The sequence below is a fragment of the Borostomias antarcticus genome, assembly GCF_949987555.1.
Source record: "Borostomias antarcticus genome assembly, chromosome: 3".
Classification (NCBI taxonomy): Eukaryota; Metazoa; Chordata; class Actinopteri; order Stomiiformes; family Stomiidae; genus Borostomias; species Borostomias antarcticus.
In genome coordinates this window covers 32,272,464-32,288,764 of record NC_140236.1, presented here as the reverse complement: position 1 = coordinate 32,288,764, position 16,301 = coordinate 32,272,464, and the positions used below count along the sequence as shown (strand labels likewise).

The window sequence follows — 16,301 nt, the reverse complement described above, 5'->3', positions numbered from 1 at the left end:
ATATCTGGCTCCTATAGTAATAATAATAATAATAATAATAAGCTCAGAGAGTGCAGACTCCCCCCCCCTCTACCTTTCCTCCCACCTCCTACCACCACCTCTCATGTGCTGTGCTCTCCTACTGGCTTTTTGAATTGGTTACTGTAGCACCACCTGTAGTTTCCTCTTTCTGCTTGACATCTTTCCTCTCCAATTTCCAAAACGTTGCTAGTTTTGTGAAGACTTCCCATTCACATTCATTAACAGCCAAGCAGTGCAGTAGTGGAGGGAGGAGTGGGCTGGTTCAGAGTCTGCAGAAAGTAGTTTAGAAGATGTACATTTGAGATAAGAGTTATACAGCCAATGGCATGTTAAATCTATAGGCGAGATATAGTTTTCTATGAAGTCAATCATTTTAATGTGCAGACACTTTATTTTCATCCACCTGAAAGTGTCTGCAGTTTACTTTGAATGATTGAAGTTTACATTATCGTTTAAATGCAAGTTGAGACACTAGTCTATATAACAGGTGTTACTGTTGCTTGGCAGTATTGCCTTTACGCTCACTTGCCCATGCTTGGTTTGATCTTGGCTGTACAGAAATCATCACACTTCACACTAACAGATAGTATACATAAAGCATTAAAAATGGTAATTTAGCGGACTCCATTGAGGTAGCCTACAGAATGCAACTATCCACACGAATGAGAAATATAACGTTATGGTGCATTCCATTTGTCTCGGGAGGTGCGAGTGGGAACTGGCAATGGTCACTCCCGAGGTGAGCGTTCCAGTTGCAACAGCTGATCTCGTTATCAACAGATAACTAGTAGCTCTAGTCTTTGTTAGGAAACAAGTTGATAACAACGCACTAAGTGGTATTGTGCGCACAAAACACCATAATCAGCAATAGCTTTAGCAGCTTGTTTGTCGCTCTCTACACTGCAGCCAGTAGTCTCGTCAGGCGCAAGGCGAAATTTAAATATTGCTGATTTAAATAATAACACTTCTGCAGCATCATGTTCCATCCGCCGGACGGACACATTCTGGTAGGCGGGCTCTGGCGTTCTACCTTCCAGATCGAGCTGAAAAAGCGAGCATAACTCATCATGGCTGGATCATGGATGTTGCTCAGTGGCGCATGAAGCATAGCCTGGTACGACCATCCCGTTCTCGCAAGCTCACATTCTGTTTCACTAACGCAGAACGGTCTGGCCTTCGCCTCCTCCAGAGCGATTATGCCAAAATCCAGACCATACCGGGCCAATCAGGGACTGCGTTTTAACTGCTGTCCCGCCCCACAGTGGAAAGCAGCCCCTGATTGGTTCGTGTCCCTGCCACTCGCTAAACAAACATGGCGGCTCCCGAAGCAACGAGTGGTAACGTTAACGTTAGAAGAATAAACGCAGCTATAAGTGCAGTTATTGCAGAAATAGACTTAATCACAACACTTAAACAAGAACAAGAGTATGCACTAGCGGAGTTTCTCAGTGGAAAAGACGTTTTTGCCGTTCTTCCGACTAGATTTGGCAAAAGTTTGCTGAACGCTCATTGGCTGAAGGTGTTTGTCTGTCAAGGCAAGTACCCCCTCCCACATAATCGCTCGTACATAATCAAGGATTTTTGCCCGCGTTTTTCTGGAGGGACTGTTTCGAGACAAATGGGTTCCAGCCATGTTTGTACGGGGTTGTGTGAATACTGTGCGTTTCTGCAGTGTGTGTGCCTCAGTGGGACTGTGGGTGTTCTTAAACAGATGGCCACTGGAGGACACTCCAGACTCACACACTTTACAAGTCAAGTGCCAGTATGGAAAAGCGCACACACACACACACACACACACACACACACACACACTTGATGAAGCACACTGTATGTGTGTGTGTGCGTGTGTGCGTGCGTGCGTGTGTGCGCGAGCCGAATCCATTCCACCTCACACATTCAGTCGATCTCATCTTTCGTCACTAGGTAGCAGTAGTGCGCCTTGAATACACACCTGCATCTCTCTCTCCTTTCTTTCTCGCTCTGCTTCTTTCTCCCTTCACCCCTCCATCATTTCCTACCCCCTCTCCCCTGTAACCTAACCCTACCCCCCCCCACCCCCCCGCCCCTTTGACGATCCTTATTCCCAGAGGCCTCGCCTAGCATCCAATTCTATTTCCTAATGTTTATGGCCTCCCTAACACAGAATATACAGAGAGCCTCCACCCCCCTCCCCCCCCCCCCCCCCTCCCCCCCCCACCCCACATCTCTAGCACTTTAGACGGCCATTTGGGGCCCAGACGAATGGGGCCGTGATCCAACGCTACGACAGAGTAGGCCCACCGTATCGCCCTCACAGCCCCTGTGAGCTCAATGTGAGACATGGCCCCTAATGATGGAGACGATAAGGATATCGACGGATCCCTAATGGAAGAAGATACTTCATCCCCCGCGCCGCTGACGGCGATGACCTCACAGGCGACCTTGGGAGGGGTCAGCCGACGTAGGCGTTCCGATGCAGTGCCCCCGTAGCCCTAAGCTCTGCCGGATGAGAGCATGTCTCTCCTCCCCTCTCTCTCTCACTTTGCCGGTCTGTCTATCTCTCTCTGTCTCGCACGTCTCTCACTTCCTCTCATCTTTCTCCCTCTCTCTCTCTCTTTCTGACTAGCCCCTCTGGTATCATCTGGATCAATATTTTCACCTTTCTTCCTCTCATTTCACCCTTGTGTTACTTATCCCCTTTCATCTTATTAGATATATTATTTCATCTTACTTGTTGGCCAGAAGTGAGATTTTCATGCTCTGAATATTGGGTTTGGGGTGTTGTTGTTGTTATTATTGTTAGTTATTTCTTGCTCTATATCACAGGGAGCCCCAGACAGGTAGAGGTGGCAGGGCCTGTTCTAGCCTCTGCTTTGGGCTGGAAGGATTTGCTCTTTTCCACAGCGACTGAAAAAAGGGACCTGGGTATTTTTTCCGGCGCCTCGCTCGCTGTGACGGCGCTCGTTATTGCACAAGCTGAGCTCCTTTCCCTCCATCTCTCCGTCTTTCTCTCTGTTCTCTATACCCCCCTCTCTCTCTCACTCTCTCTCTCCCTCTCTCGCTCCCTCTCTCGCTCCCTCTCTCCTGCCTACTTCTCATCTCTGCCGTTCAGAGGGGAGGACGTTGCTTTTCTCTCCCGTTTCTCTCCGCCTCCTCCACTTAAAGCTGCCGGCTCGGTGGGGGGTGAGAGTGGTACCAGCCCAGGCCCGGGGCATGTCTGAGAATCAATACCAGCATTACCCGTGTGTGTGTGTCTTAGCCCTCTACCCCTCCCCCCCCCCCCCTGTACTCACACCTGTTTCCCCTCAAGTTGGTCTCAGTAGGGTTCCTCCTCTCTCCCATCATGCCATCCATCTCTCCTGGCTGATGTGTGTGTGTGTGTGTGTGTGTGTGTGTGTGTGTGTGTGTGTGTGTGTGTGTGTGTGTGTGTGTGCGCGCGCGTATGCCCCCTGTATGTGAGAACATCTGCGTGTGTGTGTGTGTGTGTGTATGCCCCCTCTATGTGAGCACATCTGTGTGTGTGTGCGCGTATGCCCCCTGTATGTGAGCACATCTGTGTGTGTGTTTGTATGTGTGTGTGTGTGTGTGTGTGTGTGTGTGTGTGCGCTGCTGTGAGGTCTCGTTAGCTGCAGCTGCCGAGCCGGTGTGTTCATCAGTGGCCATGTTTCCTTGTCCTTCTCTTGGTCTGCCGGGCTCTGCGGCCATCGCCCTCACTGTCCTCCCACACCCCCGTTCTCCTCCACACCACCATTAGGAGGCAGTATTGTGCACTAGATTAGATCAGAGGGTTTATTTGCCCCCGTCTCATGGTACTCTGATAGCGCCTCTAACATCTGGCAGCAAGGCCACCACAGGGCTCTCTCTCCGTCGTGATACCGGGAAGGAGATATGCGGACGGTACCATCAGTTCTTTCAAATAGTCTGCCTGTGGTGTCTGGCGGACGGGGTTTGAATCCTCGCTTCCATTTTGTCACGCAAGATCAAGCCACTGTCCTGTTTCGTCCCTTCTCCCCGTCCAATGTCTCCATGTTATGCACCACGACCGAAAGCACATTCCCAGTATGTTGAAAAACTGCAGGGAAATAAACAGATTCTGAAATGATTTTCAAAAAAGTTTGAATTGATTTTCAAAAAGATATTTGCGACCCAGGTCTGTAGGTATGCCTCTGTTATAGCTGTTTGTGGCTCTCCTCTCTCTCCCCCTCCTCTCTCTCTCTCCCTCCCTCTCTCTCTCTCTCCCTCTCTCTCCATCTCCCTCTCTCTCTCTCCCTCCCTCTCTCTCTCTCTCTCTCTCTCTCTCTCCCTCTCTCTCCATCTCCCTCTCTCTCCCTCTCTCCCTCTCCCTCTCCCTCTCTCTCCCTCTCTCCCTCTCTTTCCCTCTCCCTCTCCCTCTCCCTCTCCCTCTCCCTCTCCCTCTCCCTCTCCCTCTCCCTCTCCCTCTCCCCCCCTCTCTCTCCCTCTCTCCCCCCCTCTCTCTCCCTCCATCTCTCCCCTTCCCTGTACACAGTCTGCCCCTGTGTGAAAGCAATCTTTCCTTGTCACTCGTTAAAAGTAAATTTACTCACATCGATGCGCCCCTCAACTCTGTTTAACGTGAGCGTGCCCCATCCCCCATCACTCCCTCCCTCCTTTTTTTTCTGAAATTGAATCATTTTCACTTTTCGGGTGGTAATTACAGTATGTTAAAGTGTGTGGGGGTGCTGTTTGCCTAACCCCTCTGTGCAGCCACTGTGAAATTAACTCCATTCCCCTCCAACTCTGCTCCCATCAACGTCACGGCCCCCCTCCCGACACCCCAAGAAGATCTGCTGTCAGGTTTCCAAAGATTGCCCCAGCGGTTTGGAGAGGGCAGAGAGACACCGCCCCCCACCGCCCCCCTTGATCTGTAGCTGTGTGAACACGGCCCCATTATAAAGCCATCGCTCTCTCGGTGCGTGGTTGGGTTGCGGCGCCGACGGGAGGCGAGCGGCCACGTGTTCCTACACGGCCCGCCATTTCAGGGCGGCGAGTGCGGCCGCGGCGAGGGGCTTCGAGAGCGCGCCCCTTTGCCCGGGGGGCGGCGTCGTGACTCCCCCCCCCCCCCCCCACCCGTGAATTCTAATCAGTTGCTTTTGCGTGCGCCTGCTTGTAGCCGTGTCGGCTGAGTCCGTAGTGGAGAGCGGAGAGGGCCTCAGGTTGCCAGTGTCTCGTCCCCCATAGCGAGGAGCTGTCACTGCCCGGCAACGGGACAGCCGGCCTGCGGGGGGCGCTGTGCTTGATACAGGCCGCCATCTTTCCACCCGCGCCAGTCACTAAGGCGGGGTCTTCATGGTTTTCTTGTCTTGGTGAAATTGTGTCCTCTGTCGCCAGACGTTTACATGTGATCAATCCATCCCCCTCACTAGGCACACACACACACACACACATACACTAGGCACACACACACACACTAGGCACACACACACACACACTAGGCACACACACACACACACACACACACACACACACACACACACCAGCATTAGAAAGTCGCTTTTTTTGTGCGCTTCTGAAGCAAGTTGGAGAGGCTGAGAAAGAGACATCCAATTAGTATTGATCGTCTGTTGCACTTCATACACGAAATCTGATTTGCCGCTCCTGCTGTCCTCTGGGTAGTTAGCTGGCGAGGTGGGATGTGGGGGGGTTCTGAGGGGGGGGGGGGGGGGGGTTCTGAGCCGGTTCCTCGTGATGTCTGGCCGACGCCGGATGTTTCCTTTTGTTTTGTTTTTCAGAAGAAGCCAGCCAACGTCGAAAGATACAAGCTCCCGCACTGAAAAGAGTTATCTCTCCGTACCGTTCGGCGTTCGTTTGTCCCGTAGCGCCGTGGGTTGAGATCGTCAGCATCGGGTTGTTAAACATCTTCACGTCGCGCCTCTCGGGGTTTCGGTTCACGACGCTACGCTTCCCGGGGTTTGATTTTCCCATGTGTATCAGCCGGGTCCATCTCCTTCTCCGTAATGAGCGGCCGGGGAACGTGCCGGAACCTCCCCCTCCTCCTCCTCCTCCAGCGTTCTAGGCCGCCGCCCACGTGTGCTGCGACCGACGTGCCGCCACCTGCTGTGTGTAGCGTGTAGCGGCTGATGTCGTCGCGATAATTAGCAAGGCCGTGGGCGGTACCGTATGGTCAGCGAGGCCGTGTGGCGTTACTAGCGTGGCGATCGGTTAGTTTGTAGCTCTTCCGTGCCTCTGCGGCGGCACGCCTCTCAAAGCGATAAGCTTTTGCGTCGTCGGGAGAGTTTTTCCAGGGATTTCGATGGTGAATTCTCGTTTGTTTTTCGGCGTTTGCGCGTACCGTGCCACTGCCCGAAACGACTCGGGGAACCAGATTGCCCCTTTTGTGTAGTCTACTCACCTCCGACCGCGGGCGTGCGTGCGAACAGGTGTCGGGCTCCGCCCTCTCGGGTCCGAAAGGCAAATTTGTCTGCCAGCTCGTCTCGGCAGTGATTACCGCATTCCATCAAACCGCCTCTCAGCCGTCCCGCACCGCGGGAGCACGCTCCGCACACACAGGCTGCTCTGTATGCAAACACCCCCCCGACCCCCCTGCCGCCGCCGCGCTGCTCGGCTCTCCTGGCAGATGGAAAGACGACCCGCGGGGCCCCACGGGGCGAGTTCGGGGCGGCGTTTTGAGTTCGGGGCGGCGTTCTGAGTTCGGGGCGCTGTTCTGAGTTGGGGTTGTTCGTTCTGCCGCAGCTGCTTCTGTTTGCTCGGTCGCTCCCATCTCAGCGCGGCTTAGCGCAGATGTGCCACTGCCATGACAACGGTGGCCCGAGGAAGACGTGGCGACAGCCGAAGACGTGTTGTCGACTGCCTGATTAGTTACTAGGGAGGAGACGCACACACACACACCTGTGTGTGGCGCGTTATTAATTAGACATTTGAATCCTCAGGGGGTGCCCCGGAAGCCATCTGTTGTTGTTTTTACAGCCGGGTTATTTATCAGAGTGTGTATTGTACGCACGCGCGCATACACACACACACACACACACACACTTTTTAACATTTATTTGTGTTCACATTTGACAATAGGTTATTGAACACAAACAATAATGAATGTGCATCTTTGGGAATCTCAATGACCATAAGTTTTCAGACTCACTTCACGGACACAGGAAGCTTACACTCTCACTCATCCCAATTTGGACACGAGCGCACACAGACACGCGCGCACACATATATACACACACACACACACACACACACACACACACACACACACACACACACACACTGTTACCTCGTTCCACCCATCATTCATCCCACCTGTGTCCAAAAGATGGCACTATAATCCTAGTACGTCTCAGCAGCAGGCTGATATACACTTCTCTACTGCACACCCCCCCCCCCCCCCCCCTCCCCCCGCGCCTCTCTCTCTCTCTCCCCCTCCATTCCCCCGCGCCTCTCTCTCTCTCCCCCTCCATTCTGAGCACGTGGAGAGATTCTGTAGCCCGGGGGTGGCCGGGCAAGGCGGCTGTTCTCACACTGTGCGTCTCGCATAGGCAGGTCTACCCGGGTTAAGCTTTCCTGGAACTTGAGGAAATAATTGTGGGTAAATAATGATGACGGTAATAAGTAGCTCTCTCTCTGCACGGACGCCCCCTCCCTCCTCCCCCCCCCCCCCCCCCCCCCCCATGACGCCAGCAGAGACCTGGAGATGAAGCGCTGCGGAGAGCAGTTCTCAGAAGATGCTGTGATTTCTTTTCATGTTTATTGTGGTTGACGAAGTCTTAAAAATTGTGCATGTGCGCGCGTATGTGCGCGCGTATGTGCGCGCGCGCGCAGGAAAGTGCGTGTTCTCGGGAGTGTGTGCGTAGCTGAACTAGGGATTATGATAAGCGCGCTGAGCAGTGCAGTCTCGGTGGTATTAGCAGACTCCTGTCTTGAAAGAAAGGGGTGTAATTGTGCGTGTAGAGGTGCACCACAGTGGGCTGATGACAGTGTGTGTGGGTGCGTGTGTGTGTGTGTGTGTGTGTGTGTGTGTGTTAGTAGGGGGGGGGGGGGTTGTGCATCTTTATGTGTGTTAGACAGGTTTAACCTGGCCCGTTTCTTTCCCTACCAGTAAACCGTTCACACAGGACTTAAAAAAGCATGTTTGGTTCTGTACGTCCGAGGCCTCTAAGCTGCCATCCCCTCTCCATTTATTTTTAATTTTATTTAACCTTTATTTAACCAGATAAAAAGCATTGAGATAAAATCTCTTTTACAATACTGACCTGGCCAAGAAGGCAGCAAAGTTTCACATTAAAAGACACAAGGACATATAAAATACAGACTAAATATACAAAAGGCGTAGAGCACGTGGGAACAATAAGAAATTAAGGTATATTACTACATGAGCAGCTGGTGGTAAGGACTTCTGATAATTTCAGTTTAAAGCTGGCTAAAGGAATAAGAGCCATCAGTTTGAGGCTTGACTGAAGGTCATTCCAAGACCAAGGACCAGAAAAATGGTTCTGTCGTTTCTGCTCTCCTCCTGTCGTTCATCCCTAATTCTCTCCCTCACTTCGTCCAGGTACGCCATCCCACCTGAGCACGGCAAGAGGCTGGAGAGACTGGCACAAGGTAAGACCCAGGCACCGCACACACTCGTACTCACACACACACACACACACACACGTCACGCTCTCAAAAGTGTTGCATGTACCTAGAGTGTGTGTGTGTGTGTTTGTGTGTGTGACCGGTTCTTGATGCGGTCCTTCTACATTCTGCCCCTCCCGTCTTAATATATTTTAATAAACATACAGCACACACACACAAACCATAACACACACACTTCAACATTCTGAAAACTTTCCATTTCACAAATACCTGACAGCAGTGCTGTTATTGCAGTAGACACACACACACACGCGGGCGGCCTTGGTGCACCCTGAACAAAAAGAAAACCAGCCAGCCGGTGGTGCGCACGTGCAAGTGTCTCTTTAGCTGCCGGGGTTTTTTTTTCCCAAGCGGGCTGAGCGCTTCAGAGAGCATCGAGAGCCTGGCCTCGTCCGTTCGGAGCGCGCTGCCCAAACCACCCACCGCCAGGCAGCTCTGAACGGCCTCGTCCGTCTACCCCACTGAGATCGTCTGTCCTCGTCCGCCTCGCCGTCGCTCATCCTCCACCGCTGGCTCTCTCTGTCCTCCCCTCCTTATGTGGGAAGCCAGACGCGGAGGATCTTGAATATTGCGAGTTTAAACGGAGGTAGTTGCCGGGAGCCGGGAGAAGGAATAAAATCAAAACACGTTCCCAGACACAGTCTATGTCCTTGTTGTTTGAATAGAATGAGTGGGGTTTTTTTCTCAGCGTTCCCGTGTGCGCGATCGTCGACGGGTCGCCACAGTTCATCGCTCTGCTGGGATTTTTTTGACCCGGCCGTTCCACGTGGCATCACTCTCGCCCACCACCTGTAGGTTGGCAAAGGGTTCAAGGGTTCATAGAACATTCCGGTGGAGAGATTCTGGTATGATGGGAGCCAAATTAGCGGTTCTCTGGCTTAATCTTTTTCGCTTGCTGCTATTTACGCTTGCTACTCACGCAGACTCTCAATACCTTTTTCTCTTTTTGGAGTGGTCAGTTTAGGCGTCTCTACGTCATCCCAGGACAATATCTGGGTGGCAGGAGATGTTTACCTTGCTTTCTCCTTCTGGTGAGGTGAACGAGGTTACACTACCACACGTTCGTCTACAACGGCCTTTGTGATTGGCCGGGTTTTCTCCTGTTTTTTTTTTTTTTTTTTTTTTAAAGCAATATGTTTATTGATTTTCAAACATAAAGAGGTATACAAACAACAGCTACATAAGGCGAAGTACAATGTAGCACGAGAGACAGTACAGAACATGAGGCAGACATTAAGAAATGAAAAATTGCTTCCCTCTGGAATAGGATATGAATATGTAGGGGTGGGACGTCTGCCCACCTCCCTTGTTCTCTGTAAAGCGCATTGTGTTGCCTCTGGGTATGAAATGCGCTATACAAATAAAGCTTTGATTGATTGATTGATTGAAATAAAAAGAGCACATATCACAGACATAAAAACACTCTCCGCTAAATAGCCCCTGTAAAGGAAAAATCTTACTTGGTTTAGTTTAGATTTCAAAGAACACGCTGAGTGGTCGGTCAAGCTGGTTTTAAACAAAGGCAATAGTTTTATTCTGTTACGATTCTGCAGTCGGACTCTAGCACAGGAAGTGAATCCGGGCAGAGTGAGTCAGATGTGGACGAGGTCGATAGGTTATACAGTGAAAAAGGAAGTGACATAGTTTCAGGATGAAGAGGACAGGGAAGTTATGTCACACAGGAAGAATTTGTAGTTTTAACAGACTGATCTATGAGAATGAACTACAAAGAAAGAACAACAGTTAAGTAGGAAAACAAAACACTTTGGTAAGACTTGAATTTCATTCACACCCCTCAGTTATATATAAATATTAACCCTCTCTAGAAATGCCATGAATGGCCGCCATATTTCTTCAAACAACTCCAACTTCTTAACAATAGGGTTTTCTCCTGTTAAGCTGAAACTCCAGACTCCAGACCGGAAAGTTCCAGGCTAGCTGGCTGATGTATTTCTCATCATACTTCATCACCAACCTCTAGAAGAGCATGACATAATTCACATTAAAGGGGAATGTCACAAGCTGTCATTTTCGAAAGCAGTGCTTGTCAGAAACACGCACGCATTAAGGAAAGCACAGCCTGGGACATGGCAATTTTTTGTGTTTGTTTGTTCGAGTTTGACGTGATGTTTATGACATAAAGGTGCCACGTCGTCTTCACACCCGCCACCGTCTGCGTTTCATCTCTGCGTTACTCCCCTCACAGGTTCAAGTTTTGGGGGGGCAGGGGAGGAGGAGGAGGAGGAGGAGGAGGGGGATGAGCTTAATTTTGAGAACGCAAAAGGGCAAAATGAAGTGTTAAGTTAATGTTTCCCAGAGGAGAGCTGTGGGCTGGCAGCTGCATTTTAATGGGGATTAATACCCATGCTCCTCCGGCACATTATTCACCTTTATCAGTTCCAGCAGCAGCCAGAGAACAGAGGCTCTCCCAGAGAACAGCTCTGAAACAAAGCCACCAAAATGAAGGATGAAACAGGCCGCGATTATACCGTCTTTTGCGTTAAAGTTTTACTAGGAAAAACTCTCTCTCTCTCTCTCACATATTATTTAACCGCCGTAGTCCCGTCACGGAGACATTGTTGCCGCTTTCCACAGTAGTGCGATGACCTTTGAAAACATACAACGTGACGCGTCGAGTCGTGCACTTCTATGTCATTAAAAGTTTCTCCCGGCCACGCCCCCCCCTCGGTGGCGGCGACCCGGGGGGGTCCGGGCGTCACGAGGCCAGGAAGCGGCTATGGCAATTAAAACGTTTTTTGGGGCTGGAGTGCGGCGTCGGCGCTAGGCAGGTGCCGTGACCCGTGCGGGTCGTCCGTCTGACAGAGTGCAGCGCTCTTTGCTGATGATAACCTCCAACCGGGCAATTATATCGAACATGCGTAGCGGGGAGCGTCCGTTCCCCAGCTGTCTGCTGTCGACGCAAAGACCTCCCTTCCAGTTCGGTCGCTTCGTTCACCAGCCAGTCGTGTGGTTCGGCTGTTTGACACACGAGGGGAAGCTTCCCCCCTTTTCCTAGTGTTTTGTAGGAGACGTGTTTTGTAGGAGACGTGTCAGGCTGAGGTTTCTGAGTGCAGAAGTCTGCGGACGCGACCGCATGAGCAGGGTCACTGCGCAGTAATACCCCACTCCCACAAGGAGCTGGCGTGCGGTGTTTGACATCAGATCAGCGGCACCCTCTCTGGTGTTTTTGCGTCTGACCTTCATTGAGTGAAATGTGACCCTTTGCGTCCGAAGTGTTAGAAGAGTCCGGATCGCCGTCATATTCTGGAGAACAACACATGTAATCGAATCAACGTGGATGGTCAGCTCCCATAACGGCTCACAGTTTACTAATGGTGCGTTTGTTTTCTTTGACTGTCTCCCCTGCAGGTTTCTTCCCAGGCAGTTCCCAGGGTTGCGATGCTTTCCTCCGCCACAAGATGACCCTCATCTCTCCCTCCATCCTGAAGAAGTACAGCATCCCCTTCGACAGGGTGGGTACCAGGAAGAAGGCTGGGGCCAGGAGGCTGGGGCTGGAGGCGGGGTCTAGGAGGGTGGGGCTGGAGGCTGGGAGGCGGGGTCTAGGAGAGGGGCCGGACACTGGAGGCTGGGTCTAGGAGGGTGGGGCTGGAGGCTGGGAGGCGGGGTCTAGGAGAGGGGCCAGACACTGGAGGCTGGGTCTAGGAGGGTGGGGCTGGAGGCTGGGAGGCGGGGTCTAGAAGAGGGGCCGGACACTGGAGGCTGGGTCTAGGAGGGTGGGACTGGAGGCTGGGAGGCGGGGTCTAGGAGAGGGGCCGGACACTGGAGGCTGGGTCTAGGAGGGTGGGGCTTAAGCTGGGGTTCTGGGGCTATGAGGATGGAGCTTAGGCTGGGACTTTCGGGATGTAGTACTGTAGCTGGGAGGCTGGCTGAGTGATGTGATATGTTACACACACACACACGCACACACACACACACACACAGAAACTGAGAAAGTGATTAATTAGATAGATGATCTCTTTACATGAAGGCCGAGGCTTTTTACATCCGGCGAAGCCGTCAGAGGGATTAATCCACCGCTCTGTTAAATGTCCATTTCCATCTTTTCACATCCGGAACTTTAATCACCGCGTTAACTCTTTCCCTCTGTGAATAATTACACAAGATAGAAACCTTCTCAGGGTGAGAAATACATGGCAGGGTAAATCGAACACGGACGTCCAAAGTTCTCCGTCTGCACTGTGACTTTTTTCCTCCTCTGCGTTGTCGTTCTCGTCGGTTCCCTGGGAGACGCTCTGCCACAGCGACCGTGTTACCTGATTCTCCCCCGCTGCTCCTGCCGTGATCCAGATGTAAAAATAACCTTGCGGTGCTTTGCTGTGAGCGAGAGAGCAGAGAGCACTTTGATACCGAAACTACTCCGTCTTCAGCAAGTTTAGGTCTCTGTCTGTCTCTCTCTCTCTCTCTCTCTCTCGCTCTCTCTCTCAGGTCGTTCTCTCTCGCTTTCTCAGTCTCACTCTCTTTCTCTGTATGTATTTCTTTCTCTCATTTCTGTCCTCTCTCTCTCTCTCTCTCTCTCCCTCTCTCTCTCTCCCTCTAAAACTAGTTGATATGCTTCCCTCCTCACCCTGATATTCTAACCATCCTGGAGTGATTATCATGCTTATGAACTGAACTGGATTAATCTGGAAGTTTCTCTGACAAGCTCCTGTTCTAAAGTCTGTTTGTGTTTGTCAGATCTAACAAATTCTTTCTGAATGGCTGCCTCTGAGAGTTAGTAATGTCAGGTGTGTGGGGTGACACCTGTACTATCCTGACTGTGTCTCAGAGTTAGTAATGTCAGGTGTGTGGGGTGACTCCTGTACCATCCTGACTGTGTCTCTGAGAGTTAGTAATGTCAGGTGTGTGGGGTGACTCCTGTACCATCCTGACTGTGTCTCTGAGAGTTAGTAATGTCAGGTGTGTGGGGTGACTCCTGTACCATCCTGACTGTGTCTCAGAGAGTTAGTAATGTCAGGTGTGTGGGGTGACTCCTGTACTATCCTGACTGTGTCTCTGAGAGTTAGTAATGTCAGGTGTGTGGGGTGACTCCTGTACCATCCTGACTGTGTCTCTGAGAGTTAGTAATATCAGGTGTGTGGGGTGACTCCTGTACCATCCTGATTGTGCCTCTGAGAGTTAGTAATGTCAGGTGTATGGGGTGACTCCTGTACTATCCTGACTGTGTTAATGAGAGTTAGTAATGTCAGGTGTGTGGGGTGACTCCTGTACCATCCTGACTGTGCCTCTGAGAGTTAGTAATGTCAGGTGTGTGGGGTGACTCCTGTACTATCCTGACTGTGTATGTGAGAGTTAGTAATGTCAGGTGTGTGGGGTGACTCCTGTACCATCCTGACTGTGCCTCTGAGAGTTAGTAATGTCAGGTGTGTGGGGTGACTCCTGTACCATCCTGACTGTGTCTGTGAGAGTTAGTAATGTCAGGTGTGTGGGGTGACTCCTGTACTATCCTGACTGTGTCTCAGAGTTAGTAATGTCAGGTGTGTGGGGTGACTCCTGTACTATCCTGATTGTGTCTCAGAGAGTTAGTAATGTCAGGTGTGTGGGGTGACTCCTGTACTATCCTGACTGTGTCTCTGAGAGTTAGTAATGTCAGGTGTGTGGGGTGACTCCTGTACCATCCTGACTGTGTCTCTGAGAGTTAGTAATATCAGGTGTGTGGGGTGACTCCTGTACCATCCTGATTGTGCCTCTGAGAGTTAGTAATGTCAGGTGTATGGGGTGACTCCTGTACTATCCTGACTGTGTTAATGAGAGTTAGTAATGTCAGGTGTGTGGGGTGACTCCTGTACTATCCTGACTGTGTTAATGAGAGTTAGTAATGTCAGGTGTGTGGGGTGACTCCTGTACCATCCTGACTGTGCCTCTGAGAGTTAGTAATGTCAGGTGTGTGGGGTGACTCCTGTACTATCCTGACTGTGTCTGTGAGAGTTAGTAATGTCAGGTGTGTGGGGTGACTCCTGTACCATCCTGACTGTGCCTCTGAGAGTTAGTAATGTCAGGTGTGTGGGGTGACTCCTGTACCATCCTGACTGTATCTGTGAGAGTTAGTAATGTCAGGTGTGTGGGGTGACTCCTGTACTATCCTGATTGTGCCTCTGAGAGTTAGTAATGTCAGGTGTGTGGGGTGACTCCTGTACTATCCTGACTGTGTCTCTGAGAGTTAGTAATGTCAGGAGTGTGGGGTGACTCCTGTACCATCCTGACTGTGTCTCTGAGAGTTAGTAATGTCAGGTGTGTGGGGTGACTCCTGTACTATCCTGATTGTGCCTCTGAGAGTTAGTAATGTCAGGTGTGTGGGGTGACTCCTGTACTATCCTGACTGTGTCTGTGAGAGTTAGTAATGTCAGGTGTGTGGGGTGACTCCTGTACCATCCTGACTGTGCCTCTGAGAGTTAGTAATGTCAGGTGTGTGGGGTGACTCCTGTACTATCCTGACTGTGTCTCAGAGTTAGTAATGTCAGGTGTGTGGGGTGACTCCTGTACTATCCTGATTGTGCCTCTGAGAGTTAGTAATGTCAGGTGTGTGGGGTGACTCCTGTACCATCCTGACTGTGTCTGTGAGAGTTAGTAATGTCAGGTGTGTGGGGTGACTCCTGTACTATCCTGACTGTGTCTCAGAGTTAGTAATGTCAGGTGTGTGGGGTGACTCCTGTACTATCCTGACTGTGTCTCAGAGTTAGTAATGTCAGGTGTGTGGGGTGACTCCTGTACCATCCTGCTCTTTGAGACGCTGGAACGTGCGATCCCGAGGTGGAGGGAGAGAGCGCTAGTGAGACGTCCTCCGTTTTCCCCGACAAAATCCTGGAAAGCCGTCGCTTTTCAGGCCCGGCGACTAACGGACGCCGCGCAAATCGTTTGCTGCAAAGTTATGCCAACAAACATCTGGTTCTCGGAAACTCTTTTCGAAACGGCAGCGTGTTTAACTGAAAACCGACCACCGGTCAAATAATTTGTCAAAACTACTTTTCTGAGAGGCGCCGACGGAGCAGCGAGCTGTGTCTTCCTCGGCGACTCTCAGCAAATGAAGGCGCCGACTCCGGTCCGCTCGGCTTGGAACAGGAAGGAACGGAAAAAAAAGTCTTCATTTGCGCGGGGTGGCTAACCCCAGGCGCCATGCTCACTGGCTCCAGTCTAATTGCACTTGCCCCCCCCCCCCCCCCACCGCCGGCTGCCGAATGGCTCCTGGCACCGTCGACGAGGGAGGTAGGGAACGGAGGGAGGAGGAGGGAGAGGACGGTGTGCGAGGAAGCAGATCATTCCCCTTCCCATCAGCGCTTAATGGTAGTGGATATTAGGGGCTGCTCTCTTGTTTTTGCTCCCCGTGGCTGGGTTTTCAGGGGCAGAGGACGCCACGTCTGTGCCAAGTCGGCCCATCCTGGGGGCACCGTCGTTTCCTTAAGTGTAATTTACTTGGGGATCTTGGCAGATTTTTTTCTCCGCACACTCCTCCATCAAACCTTGAAATTAACTTGAATGAGTTTGGATACTGCTATCTCTGCAGTGACTCCTATGTAGGTCTCCCGTTACCTAATGTACTGTATATCGGCTATTGGCTGTAATCTCTGTTTCATTTCACTGGAAACGTTCTCACGCTCTCTCTTTCTCACTCTCTTTTTGTCCCTCCCCACTCACTTCTCAATAACCTTTCCACTCACTCTCTCTCATCT

General features: G+C 51.3%; 1 protein-coding gene across 1 annotated transcript in view; it reads left to right on the top strand.

Moving 5' to 3' along the window:
• Nucleotides 1–16,301, top strand: part of kdm4b (lysine (K)-specific demethylase 4B) — a gene marked incomplete at its 5' end in the record, with an annotated part of 59,752 nt that overhangs the window by 5,571 nt on the left and 37,880 nt on the right. Inside the window, 2 exons of the mRNA XM_084436136.1 lie at nucleotides 8,531–8,580; nucleotides 11,986–12,089. Of these exons, the coding sequence (XP_084292262.1) occupies nucleotides 8,531–8,580; nucleotides 11,986–12,089 (154 nt within the window). The remainder of the gene's footprint in view (nucleotides 1–8,530; nucleotides 8,581–11,985; nucleotides 12,090–16,301) is intronic.